The following is a 21624-nucleotide window of genomic DNA, read 5'->3' as shown; positions in this document are numbered from 1 at the left end:
AGCGGTAGGAGCTTTAAGCTTGGGCCTGGAAGCCGAGTGACACTACCTTGGTCCACCATGGTCTCCTCCTGTGATGGCGGGATCTGATGGAAGGAAAAAGGACTGACTGAGCCAGTGACGGATCTGAAGACTGGCTTAGTCCTTCTCCGGACCTCAGTTTCCTCATCTGTAAGATGAAGACTAGGAGACCTCTGAAGAGACTTTTCAGCTCCAAGTCCTTTGAACCTCCGAGCCCAGCCTGAACCCCGGCCCCCAGGACAGGCTCTGCCCAACCCCTCAGTCCAGCCTTATGGGGGATTTGTTCCCAGCTGGTTCTCAGCTTCCTGTGACTGCTGCAGGTAGGAGGAGGCATCGCTAGCACAAGAAAGCTGTCCCTGAGATGGAACTGCAAGCACCTCCAAGCAGGACACGGAGGAGCGAGGGGCCACAGTGGAAGACCTAAGAGCTGGGGGCCGGCTGGGACAAAGCCGGGAGCACGGGCTGGTCCCAGCGGGCTTCTCTCCAACAGCCTAAGACAGTGGGAAGGAAGCCTCGGGTGTTCTGGCTGCTTCAGCTGCTGGGCGGGATCACTGACGTGGCCCCGGGTGCGCCACGTTCTTCCAGAGCTGGTTTCTGTGCTGATAAAACTAGGCTTCGGATGGATGAGCTTCTTTAGGAGGGAAGGGTCAGATTCCAGATGAAAAGGGCTTAAGGCTATCGTCCTGAAGCCAGGAGAAGCCCCGGGAGGCCCCAGGCCAAAGTCAGTCTGTCTTCCGACTCCGTCACAGGCAGGTAGGGCTAGGGTTGGAACGTGAGGCCATCTGATCCCTCTCATTTTAGGTGAAGATACCGAGGGCCAGGGAGACTGCGGCTTCTCCCAGGTCACAAAGGCAGCTCTAAGTACCAGAGCTGTGCTTGTTTTGCTGTTGGTTCGGATTGTGCCCACCCAAGCCCTTCCTGGGATGGCAGAAGCCACCTCGGTTTCAGTACAGAGTAAAAAAAAACGGCTAAATTAATGTGCTCTCGAATCTCTCCACATAAACCTTACCAAGAGGTGATGCCATGTAAGTATGTTGGCCAGGGAGGGGAGGCCAATTTTGCCCTCTGTGAGCCTCAGTTCTCTGCGGGACAGAGTCTTTTTCGTGTTTGTTCCCATCCCCGTAATTGGAGAGGCAGGAGTCAGTTATGACCCCTTGGGGTGTGCTGGGCAATGGGAGCCAAGTATAACCAGGGCCTGTTGATTAGGGCTTTGTACCAGAGGAGGGCGTTTAAATGCCATTAAGGCTCATTTTGTGGTTCCTCCTTCTCCGTGCTCCCCACTGCAATGGTAGGCTCCAGGACAACACCCCCCTGGCAAGCCTAGCTCCCCCCAACTTTCCCCAGCCCAGAACTGGCAGTGAGAGCTTGGCTAGTGGCTCGCTGCCCCGTAACTTAGCCCACTCCGTTCTATTGTGCTGCGATACCTTCTGGGCACAAATCCCCTTTCTAAAAAGAAGAAAAAAATAGGAACCAGCTTTGTTGATGACATTTAGAAATTAAAAGGCCGGACACAAGAGGTTTTGTGTTTGTTAGCGGTTTCTTTAATAAAGCAGGCTAGACATTCCTCCAGCTAGGAAACTCCCACACACTCACCCCACTCAAGACACAGCGTTAGTGGCTTCCTGCAGAATGCTTCTCTGGCGCTGATGTTTCATGCAAGACGGGACCCGGTCCCATGTACGGGCAGTAACCACAGGGAGGTCCAGGTCTGTTTTAAGTCTCACATTCACTCATTCACACTGAAATACTACACAATGCATATTATTTCCTATGAGAATATGGCTGCCAGTGAACTTTATGAGGAGGAGGTCATCTTTGGAAGAAGAATTTAGGTCATTTTAAAGTGGCAAATTCTTCCTGGACATCACAGAACCTCGTCGGGACGACTAGTTTCTCTCTGATCTGCATCTCTGAGACTCACTGCAGGGAGCTGAGTCTACACAGCATTTCCAGTCTGATCATGTGACAGAATATATTTGAGATACATGAGGATGCAAGAAAAAAAGAAAACTATAAAGTTGACTAACAGGATTGACTTAAATCTTACTGATATAAAATGTACTTTAAACCTTAAAAAATCAAAATATGGTAGGTAGCATTAAACCAAAAAAAATTCACTGATTTCTAAAAAGTTGTTGATATAGAACCAACACCCCCCCCAGCAAAAAAAGAAAAAAACAACTTAAAAACCAGCAAAAAAAAAGTTTCATATTTTCAGGATTTTTTTTAAAAGAATGATTAAACATAAGTTTCTGATAAGATAAACAAAGAAGCTGAACCCTTTATCTCCCTTCATGGCACAGAGACTAGAGATATGAACAGTGCTGAAATAGGAAAAAAAAAATAGGGGGATCAGAAAAGCTAATCACTCCCTAAATGAGGAAGTGACATAGGCTGAAAAGAGCCCTCCTAACCTGGAGTTGTCTGGGATGGTGTTGCTCATAAGCTCTGCTTCCTCCAGAACATCTCCTTCCTTAAAGGCAAAACACAGAATACTTTGGGCTACAGAATAAACAATTCTGTTAGCTGGAAGGGTTAAGGCTTTAAGGGTTCAAAGAAAAGGATAGTTTTCAACTGGTATATGAAGACAAACAAAAAACACCCCTTGAGCCCCAATCCCGGAGGGGAATAGGAAGCTGCCCTCCCCAGCCTGGCTAAACTGCACCAAAGGCAAACCAAACAGCCTGGTGCTGCCCCGAATGGCAGGCAGAAAATGAGCTGCTTCTGCTCAGGCAAGACCCTCGTGGGATGACCTGCCAGCTGAATGCCAAGCGGTCTTGAGTTGGCCAAGCTAAGCAAGCAATGCCTGGGGATCGCTGCCGTGGCTCACAAGGCACAAGCAATCTCGGGTCAGGGTCTTCAAGACCCAGTCACCCTGTGCCTCAGCATCCGGTCCAGTTCATTCCCAGCCAGCCAATCCTCCCAGGGCTGAGCCACCTTCCACCAAGCCAGCGTACCAAAGGGGTGGGGGAGACAGATGCTCTAAGTCGCACTGCCACAGGACGGAAGTCAGGCAAACACTTGAGAGGTTTTGAAAGGCAGCAGTTTGGCAAAGCCCTTTCCGCACGCTCCCCTTCTGGTGGTGCTGAGAGAACCATCTAAAATTAAGAGGTGATAACTACAACACTTAACACATCCGCCAAGCAAGGCTGGAATGCAGAATGATGCTTTATCTCAGCAAAAAGACAACGGTCAAACACCTATGCACTAAATGTTAGGGATAGTTTTTCCTACTGACGTTAGAAACAAGTCCTGGAACAAATGAGATCTCCTCCATCACAGTCGGACACGACCAAGTTGCCACGGTCTCCTCTTTCAAGGAGGACATGGGGTCACCGTCCAACTTGTCTACAAGGTGAGGAGCAACGGGCTATAAAGTGCTTCTGTCAATGCAGTCGTACCTCAGTTCCTCCTCCCATCTTCACGAGCCCATTAACCGAACAGGAATATTGCTTCCATAAAACCCTCTCCCATCAGGGGGTCACAGTATTCGGAGACCACTGGCTCAGTGGGCTGATCCTCTGCCAAATGGTCCTCTTGGGGAAGGAGCCGATGTGGGTCTAGTTTAATCTATACCAAGGTGCCGACTTCATTAAAGTCAGGGTAGCCATTTATAAAAGGGAAACTAGGTAAGGCAAATGAAACATTTTTCTTTTCTCGGTTCTTTAAAGAATTAGACTGCTAGTATGTAACTCCATTTCCTAATATTATCTATTTTCCAAGCTATGGTAATTGATAAGTGGCCAGCTTCAGATCTCGTGAACAAGACTTTGATGAGGAGGAGTACTTAATCTTTGATGGCTCAGAAACCAGTATGTCTAAGGTGTAACTACCAAAGGAGCAGATTATCCCAACTCAGATGCCCAGCAAGGAAACGAGCCATCTGAGAGGCCATCTCCCATGGCCTAAGATATGGAATGTACATCTCGAATCCCTGTTCTGCCCTCCCCGAGCCTGCTGCGTCTCCCTGCCTCCGGCCCTCACCATTGCTGTTAGGGCACAGGTAGTCCCTGGGGGCGGGGGGCAGAGCGACGAGCAGAGAAAGGTGGGAAGGAGTCAGATTTGGGACGGTAAGCCGCTCAGCCCTTCTCTTCACCCTTTCCTCTGGGACAAGGCATGGGAACGGAGAAATCCAGAAAAGCACAAGCTTAAGCTGAGGATTTGTGCTTCTGGCTTGTTTTGAAAGGGGTTTGCTTTCCATCGTTAATGGAGAAGCAAAGCAAACAGGTAACTTGCAACTTAAAGAATAGGAGTTTTCTTGTTGCTTTTGAAACAGCTTCAAATGGCCTTTTTAATTTTGTGATATACTTTCAAGGTATATTATACAACTACTATCCAAACCAATTAAGAAATCTGGCTCCATAACAAACCAAAACATGATTTTGATCATTTAGTTCTAAATCTACAAACTACAAGCATTTTCCTAAAAAATCTGAAGGCAGATTGAGCCTAAACTAGCTCAAGTTCTGCCTATTAAACCCACCCTTTGTCCTGCTCATTTTATTTGACCACTGACGGGGGCCTCTGAGAAAGAAGCACTCTCATTAGGACACAGATTTGGGGAGAGGAGCCTTCCACGATGCCCTTCAACTCTGCCAGGCTGTGACAGTCTCGTCTTCCTTCCAGATACAATGTAAGAACCATCCGTCCCCTTCTTCTCCTGGCAGGATGAGGCCCCGGAAGAGACTCCAATGGCCGGGAGCACGTGTGAGGCCCGATTCCAGGGGAAGGGCTCAGACCAGCCCGCGGAGAGCCTGGAGGACATAGGCCTGTTTTAGGGCCTGTTCACTTAATTTTTATTCCCTTGGCAGTGTTCCAATGTACTTATCACCAAATGTATGCTGAGTGACTATTTGGGCTTTAGGGCCTGTTGGCGTTAACTCAGTCCTCCGGAGTCGCAGGGCCCCGAGCGCCAGGGCCACGGGCGTCTCGGGCGAGGGCTCGGACACGGCGCCCTTAGACGTCCAGGGGGCTCACGATGGTGAAATCGGAATCCTTGCTGTTATTGCTGCTGTCATCGTCGTCGGGGCTGGAGCTCAGGGTGCTGGAGGACACGGACGTGCCCATCAGCGGGTCGGAGAACACCAGGGACACCCGGGAGAGCGCCTCCGTCTTCCCCGACGGGCCCTTGTGGGCGCGGAGGGACTGAGCCCGGCCCGAGGCTGCGCTCCCGCTGCCCTCCTCCTCTTCTTTGGAAACCAGGATGTAATCGTCTGAACTCTTGCTTTCGGCACTCCCAGGCAAACCAGCGGGGGTCTGTGGAGCCAAACCACAAGGACCGGAGTTACACAAGAGAAGACACAGTAAGAGAGCGCGAGGGGATGCGACGGCATCTGAGAGGGAGGGTCTCAGAACTCCCAGTGACAGATAGCTTGTGACACGGCCCTCCCACCAACCCCCAGGGACAGTATCTTAGGGGGCTCTGGACCCATGTGCACATCTCTATCTGTTCACGGATATGTCAGTGCACTCAGATCTATGGGCTAGCAGGTCACAGTCATGGCGTCCCTGAACATTTCACCTCCTAGTTCACTAAACAAAGCTGGAAAGGACTTTGAGGGCCATTTATTCCAAACTCTCTTTCCTGTACAGATGAAGAATGTGGGGCACATGGGGTCAGGAGACATCCCAAGATTGCAAGGGCAGCAGAACCAGGACTCTGACCACCCATTCTCCGAGTGCTGCCCTTCCCCACTGCAGCTCTGCTAGGGCTGCCCTTGGACACTTAGCAGATGGGTCACAAGGACAAATAGTGTCAAGGAGGGAAAACAAGACCCTTCCTCCTGTTCCTGTAGCTCCAGCCTGGTTCTTCCTGCAGCCTTACTTCTACAGGCAGAGCGTCACAGAGTCATGCACAGAGATGCCCAGGACCATGGGCCACCGGGAACCTCGCCCAGCACACCACCCAGGGAACACCGTCATTGTTCCAGCGGAGGAGCCGGTGCAAGGAAAGCAGGGCACTGACTTAGATTTTACTGGGAGAGAGCTCACTTAAAATCAGGGCTTTACTGAGGAGACCTGGACCCTAACTTCTGAATTAGATCTCTCCCTACTAAACAGCAGCCCCCGTACCTCCTTCTTACACTGACTCAGTGAGAAGCTCAAGCAATTTTCTTGCTTAATCTTAACAGACCATGGCTACAGAACCCAAAGAATATAAAAGGAAAAATGAGAAATGCTGGAGGGGCTCTGGGGAGACACATGAACTACTGGCGGAGCTGTAAATGAATCCAGCCATTCTGGAAGGCAATTTGAAACTGTGCCAAAAAGGCTACTGAGTTAAGCATATCCTGTGACCCGGAGGCACTGCTACAGGTCTAAAGCCCCAAAGAGATCAACGAGGGAGGAAACGGTCTTTCAAGTAGTTCTTTTTATGATGGCAAAGAACTGGAAACTGAGAGGATGCCCCTCATTTGGGGAACTGCTGAGCAGCGTGATAGTATCTGAATGGGATGGAATACTCCTCTGCTGTAAGGGGATGGTTTTGGAAAACCTTGGGAGGACACATATAAACTGACGCAAAGGGGATTATCAGAACGCCAACTTTGTCATAGAGCCGTTTATAGGCAGACAACGTGGTAAAGACAATCAACTCTCAAAGAGTAACACTGACCAACGACAATTCTAAAGGACTTACTCAAAACTGAGCTTGATGCCCAACAACTCAAGTGAAGAATGAAGCATATTATCTTCTCTCTTTCTATCCTTTCTTTTCTCTTTCCCTTTCTCCTTCTCTCCCTCCCTCTTCTCCTGTCTCTTTCTGTCTCCCCTCCTGCCTCCACGGCTGACTTGGGAATCTGTTTTGCACGACTCTACATAATTTTAATGGGTTTTGTTTTTCTTGCTTTTTCAATGGGCCGTGGAGGAGAAAGGGGAAAGGATAGAATTTAGAACAGCAAAAAACACTGAAATAACTAAATAAATAATTAAAGACCAGGAAATATGATCTTCTTAACTCAGATGAATTAAGACCACACAGTTCTACAAAGCAGAATCCCAAGTGATTTTTTTTCTTCAAATTGTCAGAAAATGTTATCAGGATGAGCTAAGTAGTTATGGCTAGTTATTGCTTCATTCTATCCTGCTGTCTGGGAAATCAAAGAACAATAAAGTTCAATTATATACACATATATGTATGCATACATATTTTAACTTTAATTTAAACCCTTCATTTTCTGAAAAGTACTGTCCCTCTTTAATTATTCATTGGCTTGTAAAACTGGTTTCAGCTCCATTTCTTTCTTTTCTGTGACTGCCAATTATCCTCTTTCTAGACTATGAAGTGTATGTGCTAGTGTCAATTATGATGATGATGATGATGATGATAATGACAAAAAAACCCAATAATATTAGCTAACAATTCTATGCTTGTAAGGTCCGTAATGTGCTTTACATATATTATCTCGCAATACATATATTGTGATTCTCACAATAACTCTTAAGAAGTAGGTACAATTATCATCCCCATTTTATGAGATGAGGGAACGGGGCTCATAAAGAGTAAAGGACTTGTCTGGAGTCACAAAGCTAGGAAGTGTCTGAGGCAGAATCTGAACTCAAGTCTTCCTGTCGTCGAGACTAGAATTCTATCCATTATGGCACATGGTCTCTTTTTCAAGGGAAAGGTTCCCTGAACAAAGTGAACAGTAGACATAAGGCATATAATTTATTTCCTGTTACCCCATATTATTAGTATGAGTCAGTCTAGTGCATGAACTTCCTTGGAGTATTTGAAAAAGTTGATTATCACCAGTTTCAGGACCTAAATAGTTTTCTATTTCCTTACTTTGAATATCTCAGTTTCTCAGAAATAACACGGAAGAGAACTGGGTCTTTCCAACCTGTTGCTCCAACTGACTATTTAAAACACACACACACACACACACACACACACACACACACACACACACACACACACACACACAAGCAGATTTTAGTGTAAACAGCTTTACATCTGATACATGGCTTTTCTGGGATGAAAATTAGCTGCTAGTAGCTAGTTTTTGGTTATTCACGTGCTAAGCTAACAAGGCTCAATAAGCTCCTTTTAGCTACTGGATAATAGTATTAGCAGCACCTTTGTGGATCAAGTTTCTAAATTAGTCAATTAGCAACTACTCAGAAAAGACCAAAGCCTTATCAATGATACTCCCAAAGGGTTAAACTTGGGATTAAATGCCACTTGTCACTTGGGTGACTCATTTAACTTGAAGCTTAGTTTCCTTATCTGAAGAATGAAAGGTTTGGATTAGACAGTCCAGTGCCCCTTTCACCTGCAAATCTAGAATTCTATGAAGTTATAGATTTTATCCCAAGGCAGGCAGCTGTACTTGACCCCATGCAGATCTCTTGTCCTCCTTTATCCTTATTATGAATAGCAGTGACTCAATAGATGTTGACTGATTAGATGATCATTAAAATTGGACTTGATAGAATAAATGACCAGTAACCTGAAACTTCCAGAAATCAAATAAATTTAAACCCACATTAACAAGAACCCATGTAACATGTTTTTTTTGTGTGTCCTGTGAGGGACCTGTGTGGTGTGCTGGGAAGAACACTGAATGGTTACGGGGTCACGGACTGAATCTAAGCTCTGCTACTGGCTACTCATGTGTCCGGGGCCTGCAGAATGGACATCAAGAGTCAGGACGGTGCAGCAGATAAAGGATGGCTTCAAGAACTTCTGACACTTACTAGCTAGGTGACCATGGATAAATCCCCAAATCCCTCTGTCCCCAAGGCAACCAAGAGTGGAAGTTAACAGTTGAGCTGTTGATCTACAATGGAGACACAAGTTTCCAGACCACGATTTGGATCAAAAAATCCCCACAACTTCACCCAAACCTCTCTGTTTTGGGATTCCGATGAGATTATGTATAAACCTTACAGAGAAATCAGCTGTTATTATACAGTGATACTTTGTAAATTCACAGTCTGGGCCTTTATGAAAAGACAGAATGAGAACCATCCCCATTTATTAACATTCTTAACATTAACAGAGGGGCAGCTAGGTGGCGCAGTGGTAGAGCACCAGCCCTGAATTCAGGAGGACCCGAGTTCAAATCTGTCCTCAGACACTTAACACTTCTTAGCTGTGTGACCCTGGGCAAGTCACTTAACCCCATCCTCCCCCACCCCCCCAAAAATTAACAGAACTAGGAATATTATTAATAACTAAATGAAACTGCCCAAGAATCAACAGAATAAAGCAATAGCTTTTATGTCTGTGTTATTCCACAGGAGAGAAAAAAATAACTGAGACATATTTTGTTGGAAAACCATCTAATAAAGAGCTAAGCTATTGAAAGGGAAACTCTAATTAAATGAATGCTTACACTTCTTAGAGACCTCATCTGTAATTAATTTTTTTTAAAGGAACTGATCTACATGTCACTTCCCTAAAACTAGAATATTTCTGTTTGTTTGTTTTTAAACAATGATTAGATATTTTAAAGGGATAGGGAGAGACCATGTGATTTCTTTGGTACACGTTAGCTCATAGGTGCAGGGCAACAGATTCTTTACAGCTTAGAGTTGCCTAGATCTCTCATGGGATGAAATGCCTCGCCCTGAACTCAGGTCTTCCTGGCTTGAAACTTGGCTCCTGATCCAAGGGTGATGCTGACTCTTTAAAAACATCCTTCTTCTTGAGAAGGGGTCCCTGAGGCTTCACCAGGCTGACTCTCCATGGAGGTCGTGACATATACAAGAATGGAGGAGATCTTTAATGAGTATATTTTATTTACCTCAAATTCCTATGTTGTTTTAATTGTACAATATTTTCAGGTGGACCTATTAGATGGCACCAAATCCTTGCCTTTGGGAGCTAGAAAAGACCCTGGAAAACGCTCATGGAGAACACTCATTTTACAGAAGAGAGAGGAGGCCTAGGGGCAGACCATGTACCAGAGGCGTCAAAGCTAATTACTGGCAGGGCCTGGGTCAGACCTCATTTCTGGATAATGACATGGACAAGGAAGAGACAGGGGAACAATGTGGTGGATTTCTCTATGTCACCAGGACCTTTAACAGTGATGAGAAAGAGGACCCAGCCCCGTGTAAGGTCTCAGTCTTTCTGGTATGTGTCATGGCTTCCTTGGGCAGTCAATCTGGTCAACTCTTCTCAGAAGGATATTTTAAAATGCATCAAACAAAAACCAATTAAGAGGAAGCCAATTAGGCTGAAATAAAGGGGTAATTTTTTCTTATCCAAATTCAAAGATCCCATAATATTTAGGCATGGAGCCTTGTGTTAAGAACACCTTTAGCCAATATTTATTTTCTTAACATCTTGCCAGCAACTTAACCATAAGCTAAAGGGTAACAGGTTCTTAGAGCATTTCTGTGATAGAAATAGCATCGATAAGTTTGTTTCTTAAAATAATGGAATTCAGTGGAAAAGTTTTACTATTTTCACTTTTTCTCACTCTGCCCCTGAGATTTCATCAGTATAGGAACTATCTATGAGAAACATACTTTACCCTTATAAATTGGCACCTACTCTGCAACTTATATCATCAAGGATAGTAACATTTTCAATGTTATAATGAGCTAGTGACATTTCAGCAACAAACCCTTTGAGATGGAGGTGAAGGTCTGCCCTGTGATGTTTAATTGTGAGACAGCTTAACCTTTTAGAATAGAATACACAGGAAACCAAAAAAATAAAATCCATCCATCTATCCTCCCTCTCTTCCTTTCCTCCTCCCTCCCTCCCTCCCTCCCTCCCTCCCTTCCTTCCTTCCTTCCTTCCTTCCTTCCTTCCTTCCTTCCTTCCTTCCTTCCTTCCTTCCTTCCTTCCTTCCTTCCTTCCTTCCTTCCTTCCTTCCTTCCATTTATCCATCTGCAAGTTTACATACAGATCCTAGATTAAGAACTCCTGACTTACATATTTAATGCTTTTAACAAAAAAAGACTTATAAATCACCCCTTTTAAATATTTGTGTTTTTGACACCTTTACAATGATAGACTCACATTAAAGAGAGACCTTGAGAAATCTTTCCTATGGAACAAAGCCTGGCAAAATGGGAGAAAGACAAATTTCTATCTTAGTAAGAATTATTTGGGTTACTATGAAACTATATCTTCATAGCTTCTAAACACTGTAGTTAGAGGATAGTATTTTTTTTTTTTTTATTTTTTTTGGACACATGAGTATGGCCATATCAGTGCAGGAGGGGCAACCAATGATTCCTATAGGCTAAAAAAAAGGAAGGGGGCAATTGATATAATCATTGAATCAGTCAATCACTAAACAAATATTTATTGTTATTAAACCTTACTATGTACCAGGCCCTGTGCTAAGTGCTAAGGCTACCAAAAGAAGAAAAAGTCAGTCCCTGCCCTCAATTAAGTGGGGGAAAAAATGCAAAGATTTAAAGACATAAAGAAATCCATAACAAAATAAAAAGGAAATAATAACATGTTGATTTTGTAGAATACTGATTGTACATTTTATATTTTGAAAACAGGTTTTTTTAGAAGTCACTTGAGATAGGTTTAAATCCTCAAATTAAAGATCATATTAAATTGAAAAGCAAAGCAATGAATTTTATTTTATTTTAACTACCTATCTATTTGTTTATTTATTCATTCGTTAATTTATTTATTTTTTGTCGAGGCATCTGCGGCTAAGTGAATTGCCCAGGCTCACACAGCTAGCAAGTCTTCAAGGCTGGATTTGAACTTGGGCCCTCCTGATTTTAGGGCTGGTGCTCTATCCATTGTACCACTGCGTTGCCCCAAAGTAATGAATTTTAAATACATATGATATAAATGCATCAAAATATAGACTGCCCCAGGACTGATGCAAAGAGTACTTTTTTGCTGTACCTAAGGCACATTTTAATAATCTCATCCTAATGAAATATTACTTGAGAGCAAGGAAGATCATGGCAATGATATTTGGTTCATTTAAGTTTTCAAATATGGTTATTAAACTCATACAGTTTTTTTGGTGTTTTAGTTTAAAAATCCCTCTACTCAAAATATTCTTGAGGCTTGTTTAAAATGGGATGGCAAGAGTAAACCTGGGCCTTGCGTATTGTACAAAGCTGACCATGTGTGAAACCTAAATTCATTTCAGAAGTCATGAACTTTATCAGAGGGAAAAAACCCCACCACCCAATGTTTTGTAGCCCCAAGTACATGTTCTTGAGAAGAGTTACAAACATCAAATTTACAAACTGAGCTTATACCAAAACTAAAAAAAAAAAAAATTAAAACAAAATTGTCTTGGGAGCCAGCATCTGACTTAATGGAACTGTTTTCATCTACTGACCACATCCCTCCCTTTCTCAGAAACCTTTCTAGGCTCCCTGGTCTTGGCCCGCTTTACTGTACTGTACACGTGGAGGCCTGGCTCCACTCATGCTCCCGCTATCCCGTCTTTTCTCGCACTGTTCCAGCCTCAGTGGACAATCCCTGCCCGTGCGCCTTAGAGCTGCCCTTCTAACCTCCCTGATAAAACCACAGCCAGCAACGTGTGCTCCCCGATTTACTTTGCCCTCCGGCCTGCAAATGCCCCGTCTTCTACCCTGGGATCAGACGCCTTTTTGGCTTTTAGATCTGCACCCCAGTCTTGGAGGAGGGACTCCCCCTCCAGTTCTGGGGCAGAGGGGGCTCAAAGACTGTTTGCTGAATGAATGGTTCAGACGTAGATTATGGGGAGCTCAGAAACAGGAGGGCAACAAAAACTCTGGCAACCTTAATGCACTGCGGCAGTCGTGACACTCCCAGAATGGGAGCTGGCGGGCCCCTCCCCACCAGCTTTTTATAAAGAACATGGGTGTTGGGGGCTTCTGTCTCAGAGGGTGAGCGGCAACGGGCAGTGCCAGGGAAGGGACGCTGCCCAGTCCCTTATTTCACCATAACAGGCTGTTAGCTCTGGGAGGGAGGGGGGCGCTGCCTGATCTAAGGTCCGGATCTCCTCAAGCACTTGGTCCGGCACCCTGCGGAGGACAAACGTTCTCTGCTGCCACCGAACAGCTGGAGCCCTGCGGGATGGCCGCCACATCTGTGTCTCCCCACGTACTCAGGGCTGCCGTACCTGCTGGGGCACCTGGAAATGCTGCTTCCACGCCGGGTCAGAGGGGAGGCCGTCGCCTTCGGCCAAGGCTTGGCTCTGGCTGCTGGAGCAGTAGTGGTCATCTGCTATGGTGATCTGCTCATTCTCCTCGGCTTCCAGCTGGCTCTGGTTGAAGCGGAGGGAACCCTTTAGAATATCTTTGATCTGTTGTTGAACAGGAGGAAAAGAAATGAAAACACTTTAGAGACTTTTTGTGCCTTTTAAAAACAGTAGCTCCATCTCCACTGCCTGTAATTTTCTTCTCAAAGGCTCTCTCGGACATGGCCAAGAAGTCAATGCTCCTGACAAAGTCTCCCAGCGCTCTGACACGGGCTTTCGTCCCGCCGGGGGCATCTCCAAGCGGGAGGCTCATGCAGCATTGAGGCTACGTACCCTGAACCCCTTGGATGAGGAGGATGATGGTGGACATCTGTGTCCTGTCTCAAACAGACAGACATCTGGCATACATCAGTGCCTCTGGGTTCATTTAAATTTAGGTGCAAAGGTCTCATATTGATAAATTTTGGTTTCACCTTGAAAGAGCCAAATACTGGGAGGACAGCCCGAGCAAGTGAACAGAGACTAACATTATGAAAAGACACCTGCAAGAAAAATCTTCCGGTGACTGAGTGCTAATTATGGGGGAGTGGTCACGGGTACGGGGAGGGGAGGGGGCCAGGTGTAAGGTCTACCAGCTGGGGGAAGAGCAAGGGCTTGGCAGGATAGGGGCCAGAGGCCAGAAGGCAGCAGGCTCGAGAGGAAAAGAATGTGCTTTTTGTGTATCCTTTGGACACATGAGTATGGCCATTATCAGTGCTATGGGGGCAACCAATGATTCCTATAGTCTAGAAAAAGGAAGGGGACAATTGATATAATCATTGAATTAATCAATCAATCAATCAATATTCATTGTTATTAAACTTTACTATGTACCAGGCCCTGTGCTAAGTGCTAAGGCTATAAAAAAAAAAAAAAAAAAAGCAAAAGTCAGTTCCTGCCCTCAGTCAAGTGGGGGAAAAATATAAAGAAGATTTAAAGATATAAAGAAATCTAGAACAAGATAAAAAGGAAATAATAAATAATAAGATGTTGGTTTTGTAGAACACTGGTTGTACATTTTAAGTTTTGAAAATAGGCTGTTTTAGAAGTCACTTGAGGCAATCAGGTTTAAATCCTAAAGGGAAAGATTATATTAAATTCAAAAGCAAAGTAATGAATTTTAAATACATACGACATAAATGCATAGAGATACAGGATCCCCCAGCACTGATGCAAAGAGCACATTTTTGCTGTGCCTAAGGTATATTTTAATAATCTCCTACTAACGAAGTCATTACCTGAGAGCAAGGAAGATCGTGGCAACAATATTTGGTTCATTGAAGTTTTCAAATATAATTACTGAATTCTTGTACTGTTTCCAAACACTAAGGCTTGCTTACAGTGGGATAGAAAGGGTAAACTTGGACCTTACACGGTGTACAAAGCTGACCACGTGGGAAACCTAAATTTATTTCAGAAGAACATTGGTGGGACGGTGAAAGGAATAAGCAGCCATGTTGCCATACACGCTAGAAGTCTCCAAAGCTGGGGCAAAATGAATATAGGGATGATTTCAGTTAAAGCCATGTACCTGCTTTAATCCTGCTAAGGAGACCAGTATTTCATCTTCCTTCTCCAAATTCTCCTGTAATATGACATCTTGAATATTTCCTGAAAGACAAAAGAGCCATAAAATTCTCTCACTGATATTCAAATAAAATGTGTTACTACCTTCATCCTAACCTCTGACAGACTCAACGATTTTTTATTTAGCTTCATAAAAGTTTAATAATGTGCCAAAGCTTTAAAAAGTGTTCTCATCAGCTCTCCTCCTAAAAGAAATCTGGGGAAAAACTGGACTAAATAAGGATATGGTCCTTTTTTATACATGAGAAGTTGTCCCCTTGCTGAAGGGAAGAACTGGGGTTCCAACGTGGGGCCTCTGAGTCTGGACCCCACACTCACTTTTATTACATGGGACCACTCTGATTGTTACCATTTTCTAGCCAGGGAAGCCGGGAGGTGGAGATGTAGGAGAAGAGCATGATGATGGCCTGTCCTGTATGAGGAGGAGCAGGAGGCCAGTGTCCCCAGATCACAGAGCCTACGGTGGGAAGGGGTACAAGGTGTAAGAAGGCTGGAAAGGCATGTGGGGAGGGCAGGTTATGAAGGACTCTACACCTCAGAGGGTTTGATGCCGGGGTGTTTGGGAGCCCCTGACTGGATGACATGGACACAGGATGGAGGAGAAGGGGAGACGAGGCAGGCCGCCCACCCCAAGCAGGCCAGTGTCAGAGGAGAGAAGGGAGCGTGTGTAGATAAAACTGACAGGTCTTGGCCACAATGCTGATAGCGCAGGTGAGGGTGAGGATGATGGCCTGGGAAGACTGTGCTGGAGAGTCAGGAAGAGGGGGTGATGAGGGGGAGTGGGGAGGTGGGGAGCTCACTTGGGACAGGCTGAGTTTAAGGTGTCCCTCAGGTGCTTGGAGATGGGAGAATGGAAGTCAGCAGGAAGGTTGGGGCTGGATTAGTAGATCTGAGAATCATCAGCTCAGAGACGGCTCCATAGGAGCTGATGAGATGTCCTCCAGGGCACCAGTCTAAAGGGGGAAGAGAAGAGGACGCAGGACAGAGCCCCCGGGCACATCTATGGTGGGATCCAGCAAAGGATACTGGTCAGAGAGCTAGGAGAACCAGGAGACAGCTGTGCCATGAAAACCTAAAGAGAAGAGGGGCCCGCTGTATTCCTAAAAACCGAGTATGATGCTAAAGAACTTTTGTGTGTCACATCTGTCAACATGCATTAGAAATTAACTGATCAACTTATAAAATTTTAATTCATTAAAATAACACATTTTATTTAAAGTCACTATTGAAAAGTTCTAGCGAGTCATATGGTACCATTTTACTTTTTTTTTTTTTTTTTTTTTTTGGCAAATCTTTTTAATGTCTGATTTAATAGAAGACGAGCAGGATTCTCCTACCTGCTTCTACATTCAATCTGTTGTGATAGGCTGTTTTTGTTGAAACAAGGATAAAATCTAGTCTCACATGGATATGTGATTAGGTTCCATTTTCTATTTTAACAGGCAGGGGATGCTTTTAGTCCTATTCCGAAATTAGTTGTGGCTTCTTGGAATTCCCAAAGGGGTGTTGGGGACCCCTCGGGCTCTTTGGCCCGTACTTGGGAGAAGCTCTAGCTTGGGGCAGTGCGCCCCGGGACAGCCGGGTCCATTTTCTCTCTTGGTGTTCGTGTCTAAGGGTGAGAATGCAGGGTCAGCTGGTTTTCAAGTTGAACCCTTTTTTAAAAAAGCTTACTTCACAACTGATATTCGCAATGGCTCCACTTTATAAAATCACCAATAGTGCAACAGCGTACCCATCTTTAGAGAATTCTTTCAGTACCGTTCCCCCTTTCTATCATCTTTACCAACGTTTGTGGAACGAGGTGAAACGTCTGAGTTTGCCTTTTTTTTTTGCTGTGATCTGGAGTTTGCTTTCATATAGTTTTTTGCAGCTTCCAATTCTTATGAAAGCTGTACGTATCCTTGGGTCACTTCCCTTTTGGGGAGGTTATAGATTTCTGTCAATTCCCCTTATGTTTTAAGTGCCAGATGTCCATCGGGGGGTGATATTTGCACACATCGTTTTCCTATCCCACCCATTTTTCTTCCTTGAGTACGTGGGGCTCAGACAGTTCTCGGGAAGTTTACCTCTCATGATGAGACAACCGGGATTTCTCCGGCTGCTCTTGAAATTCTGGCCAGACAAAAGCTGCTGGTATGGGCTTCAAGGAATTGCTGCTTTAGCATGACCAACTCTGCGACTTCACCTCTTGTCCCTTGGGGCTAAGCGTAGCCCCAAGATCTCTAGGGACGATAAGACAGTGGCCTGGGCCGCAAAACCAGTGATGGATCCGCTCCTGAGGCCGCTTCGAGTTCGAATTCCCAGGTATTTCTGAGCGAGCCGTCTCTCAGGATCTACATCCCACTGCCAGAAACCCCCCCCCATTGGAAATTCCCAAAGCGAACTACTGCAGGGTGTGTAGGGGGTGGTGGGAGGGAAGCGGCCTCAAATGAGCTTTTTAGTAAATAGATGAAATGCCAGAAAAAGGCTTAAAACACTACGAATAAATCATGAATCTGGTGGTAACTTCACGGACTTTAGATACCACCTCGCCAAGAGGCCACAGCCCTGAGCCTGAGTTTTGCCAAACGTGAAGACGGGTGATTTTCGTATTTCTGCCCCCATTGTCCTCTGCCCAGGGAAGGAAAAGACCCTGGCACCAGCACAAACTGCAATTTTGCTCCCATAAAATTGTTTTTGGAGCACAGAAGACAAACTCTCCTTCTTCTGTCCTGTTTGAACAGGATTTCTGGCTGGCTTTGTGTCATTTGGGTAGCTGTGAGTCCAGATCCCACGGGATCTATGTGGTGGCCCTCGGGTCACTCACTTCCCGCTGACTCAACACTTGGGGGTGGGGTAGGAGAAAAAGGGGGGAGTTACCTGCAGGGTAAAATATTTAAATTAAATCAATTTTAAAATTTAACTTAAATTGAAGTTAAAAAATTAAATCATTCAATATCGAATGCCCCCAAGGCACTGCACTGGGAGCATCAGATAAGATGCGATCCCTGCCATAAAGGACATAGGCTAAACTGTACTTGGGGGCAGATGATCCCCTATTACAATTCGCCCCTAGCCAGCATACACACTCTACGGTGTCTACGGCATGCTTAGGCCCGCTAAGGTAGATTATTCACCATCACAAAATTGTAGTAAGCATTTCCATGCACCTGGAGTTCTACAAGGTTGTTGGTATGGCAACTCAATCAGGGTCCCCAGCCCTCTTGCCATTTACATTTCAAAAACCTGGTTGTTCTAAAGCCATGTTTCCAAGCCATAATTCGGGGGGGGGAGGCAGAGACCCCCACAGACTGCTTGTTGGCAGGCTGATGAGAGGCATAAGCAGCCCATGCTCTCTCCAGAGGGACAAACCCCACTGATTGGGCCTTTTATATACTACAGGAGTGAATGTAAATGGGGAGAAACAGGGTACAATTTTTATTTATGCCGAATCCTTGACTGCTGTGTTAAGCTAATAGAAAGCAGACTCCAACACAAGAGAGCAAGCTGGTTGAAACAGGGACGGAATAATAGATATAATTAGAGGGTGAATGTTTTTGGTTTCACTAAAAGCCTGTAACAATTTGTACTTTCAATAAAACACACACACACACACACACACACACACACACACACACACACACACACACAATGAAGTCAACAAGACACATCCAAATGTAGGATAATGACAAGAATCAGAACAGTGTGACTTCAAAAAACAAAATGTTGATTTTTTTTTTTACTGTAGCGATTTTTAAACTGAACCCCCCCCAATATCTTCTTCAGTTCTCTGTAATAATTATCATGAAAACACAAGTGCACAATTAAGCCCTGGGATTTCTTCCTCCAAGAACACATGGGTAGAAATTAAAAGCACTGTTTTAAACTTAGCCCTTTTCAGAGCCAGCTACAGCAAAGAGCAGATAGAAAGAAGAAATATCAGAGAGCGGCTTTTTCATCGGGAAGATGCAACAAACATTTCTATTCTTAATGTCCAAACATGTCAGTTTTGTCTATCTATACATCTTGTCTATTCTCAAGCGTAGGCACCTTGTGTTCATTATGGTTCAAGTAGAGACAGGGTTATGAGACAGTTCCTGGTGAATGCACAAATGAGTGATTTTAGTATCTTATGCCTATTTTAAGTCTGTCAAAATCACACCCTTGGGAGCAAGTTGCTTTTGGCAGTCTTCTATTTCACTTATTTTGCGAGGTCTCTTCAGTTGCTCCTGACACAAATACATACAGAGTTTGTGTGTCTGGGGAAGGCGGCTGGAGAAGGCCAGGATGGGGCCATATAGGGTGGGGCAGGGTGGTGCTACGGACACAGTAATGATTTTCTTCCTGTGATTCCAGTTCAGGGATAAGAGCAAGGAAATGAACAAGGTGTTACTGAACACCATCTTTCAGCACCACTGGACAGCACGTTATACTTTCTAGTTCTTCTATTTGATGGACTAAGACAGAACCATCTAACATTGAATCGCATACAATGAGGGATTGGGTTAGAGCAAAATTGTAGCATCTAGAAATATATATATATATATACATGCATACACACGTATACACACACACACGTATGATTATGTCGTGCTTTAACAACAAAATAACAAGGCCATCCTCTGCACCAAGTCACCATCTGTTGAGCATGTGTTTTAAGTTGCATTTCCCTGAATGGAAATGAATTTTGGGTAATCCACTCACAATCTCTTGTGCATTCACCCTGCCCCCATATATACATAATTAACCCTATTTGCAAAGTGGTAGACCAAGGTTAATGATGTGGTCTATGACAACAACACAGAACCAAGTTTACCGGTTTAATAAGCAGGAACTGAAACCATAAGCTTGGTATTAGAGGAATGGTTTAACTAAATAGGCTATCCATCCCACAAATAGTCAGTTTCCCTAATAAAAATAGGATTTCATTTATAAAAACTATACTTTATTGAACTTATATGTATATGTACATATATATATGTATGTATGTATATATATGAAAAAGTTCCATGCTAAACCTTCATTTTTTAAAAGACAGAAACTTGAAACATTTGAGTAACTGTTCTAATGTACATGGTGAATCAAGATATAAAATGCCCAATGCTTAAAAATGTTCTATGTGAATAGAAAGTAGAATAAATTACTTAGATGCTTTGGAGATTCTGGCACTTTATATTTATTGTCCACTTAGGTCTTATGCCTTTATAGTGCAATGAATTCTCTAAGGCCATACCACATTTGTACAGAGCACAAAGTCTCAAAAGTACTAACAAGCGGCAAATCTTCCAGTATGGGCTACTAAAACTTCAGATATGACGTTCAGATCCTGCTGGAGCTAAGAATGGACAGACCCATCACTTGGTGGTGGCAGGGAGATGAATTTTTCAGCCATAATAACTCTTGGAGACAATGTTGCATGGTGATGAGGGGGACACACTCACCAATAAACTCAGATCCTTCACAGATAAATGTATGGGCATAAGTTTATAAAATCAATGTAGCATAGAAGAAGGGAAAAAAGGGACTATCTCCCTCTGAAGGGAATTTGGCAAAGGAACCCATCTGTGTAACAACCGTAGTGACAGGACTGTTGGCAATGAAATGTCAATGCCACAAAAATAGACCTGTATGTCTAAGTGTAATGAAAGCTTTTACACAAAGCAATTTTTCAGTTTCTTAAGACCTTATTTCCTCTGTGAATAAATGGATGGAAGAAGACAACTGTCTTCACCAAATAAAACATGGCTGGTATAAAAAAAGGAGAAATATAATTCCACAGTTATCACCAATCCCCACAATTTAAAGCACTCCAATTAATAGGGAGACTACTCTACTAGGAACTGGCAATTCAATACGAAGAAATTTAAGGCATAATCCCTGCCCTTGAGGAAATGACAATTTATCCATTCTTGGGCCTCAAGTAATCCTAGCATATATAACTCAATTTCTGTTCGTTCAGATCCTGTCTTTTCTCACTCGTCAATCCATGATTCTCCTTTTCCTCAGAATCCAGCTCAAAAACAGACTCCTTCCAGGAAGTTCCCTTTTACTAACACAACCCTTCACCCCCCATCACTTGTCTTTTCTTCTTGCCATTTTGTGAGCTCTGTGAGCATGGGCACTGTGGTTTTATCCCGTCTTTGTAACTCCTTCAAAAACTCGCAACATGGTAAGTGCTTAACTAATATGTATTGAATTAAGTTTCGGCCAAATGGTCAATTATTCTTTTATAATATATTTATAATTAGATCTACACTCTTGTCCATGAAAGTGTCCTATATGAAAATGATTTCTAGCAGTAAAAGAGCTAAAAAATTCTATTATCTTACTCATAGCTACTATTTGGTAATCACTCAGAAAAACAGTCTCTGGGTTAATTTTTAAGTTTAAAAGGCTTCCTAGTTACCACTAATTAACTACTTAGCCAGACAAGTCTTTGCTAAGACATGCACTTTTGGAAATAAAATCACAGGCACGGCTAAGGCCTAAAAAACATGAAGCAAACTGGGACTCTGCCATTCTTGGGAGTCTAGCAGGCAAGAAAATTCAGGCATCCGCTTGGACTACTTCAAGCACATCATTTGAGTAAATAATCACCCCTTTTTTGTGAAGGTTAAAAGAGTTAATATTTATAATGTGCGTAGCACAGTGCCTGACAAACAGCAGGTGCTTAATAAATGCTTGTTTCCTTCCTTCCTCCCTCCCCATCTCCCTCATTTCCCAGCCCAAAGAAGACTGAATTCCATTGATTTCAGGATCTAATATATTTTTAATTCAATTAACAGCTGAACGATCTCCATTTACATCCCAGAAACACATACATGTGCCCACACTCTTCCCCTGGTCAGGCAACGGGAAGAACTTTGAATCA

General features: G+C 44.0%; 1 protein-coding gene across 1 annotated transcript in view; it reads right to left on the bottom strand.

The window, feature by feature from the left end:
- Positions 1–1536: 1536 nt before the first annotated feature.
- TBC1D5 (TBC1 domain family member 5) overlaps positions 1537–21624 on the bottom strand; it is a 578427-nt gene continuing 558339 nt past the window's right edge. The window contains exons 26-28 of the mRNA XM_074269720.1: positions 14719–14798; positions 13071–13253; positions 1537–5274 (exon numbers count right to left, since the gene is read on the bottom strand). Of these exons, the coding sequence (XP_074125821.1) occupies positions 4975–5274; positions 13071–13253; positions 14719–14798 (563 nt within the window). The 3' untranslated portion in view covers positions 1537–4974. The remainder of the gene's footprint in view (positions 5275–13070; positions 13254–14718; positions 14799–21624) is intronic.

This window comes from Sminthopsis crassicaudata, chromosome 5, assembly GCF_048593235.1.
Source record: "Sminthopsis crassicaudata isolate SCR6 chromosome 5, ASM4859323v1, whole genome shotgun sequence".
NCBI lineage: Eukaryota > Metazoa > Chordata > Mammalia > Dasyuromorphia > Dasyuridae > Sminthopsis > Sminthopsis crassicaudata.
This window is presented reverse-complemented; position numbering and strand designations above follow the sequence as displayed.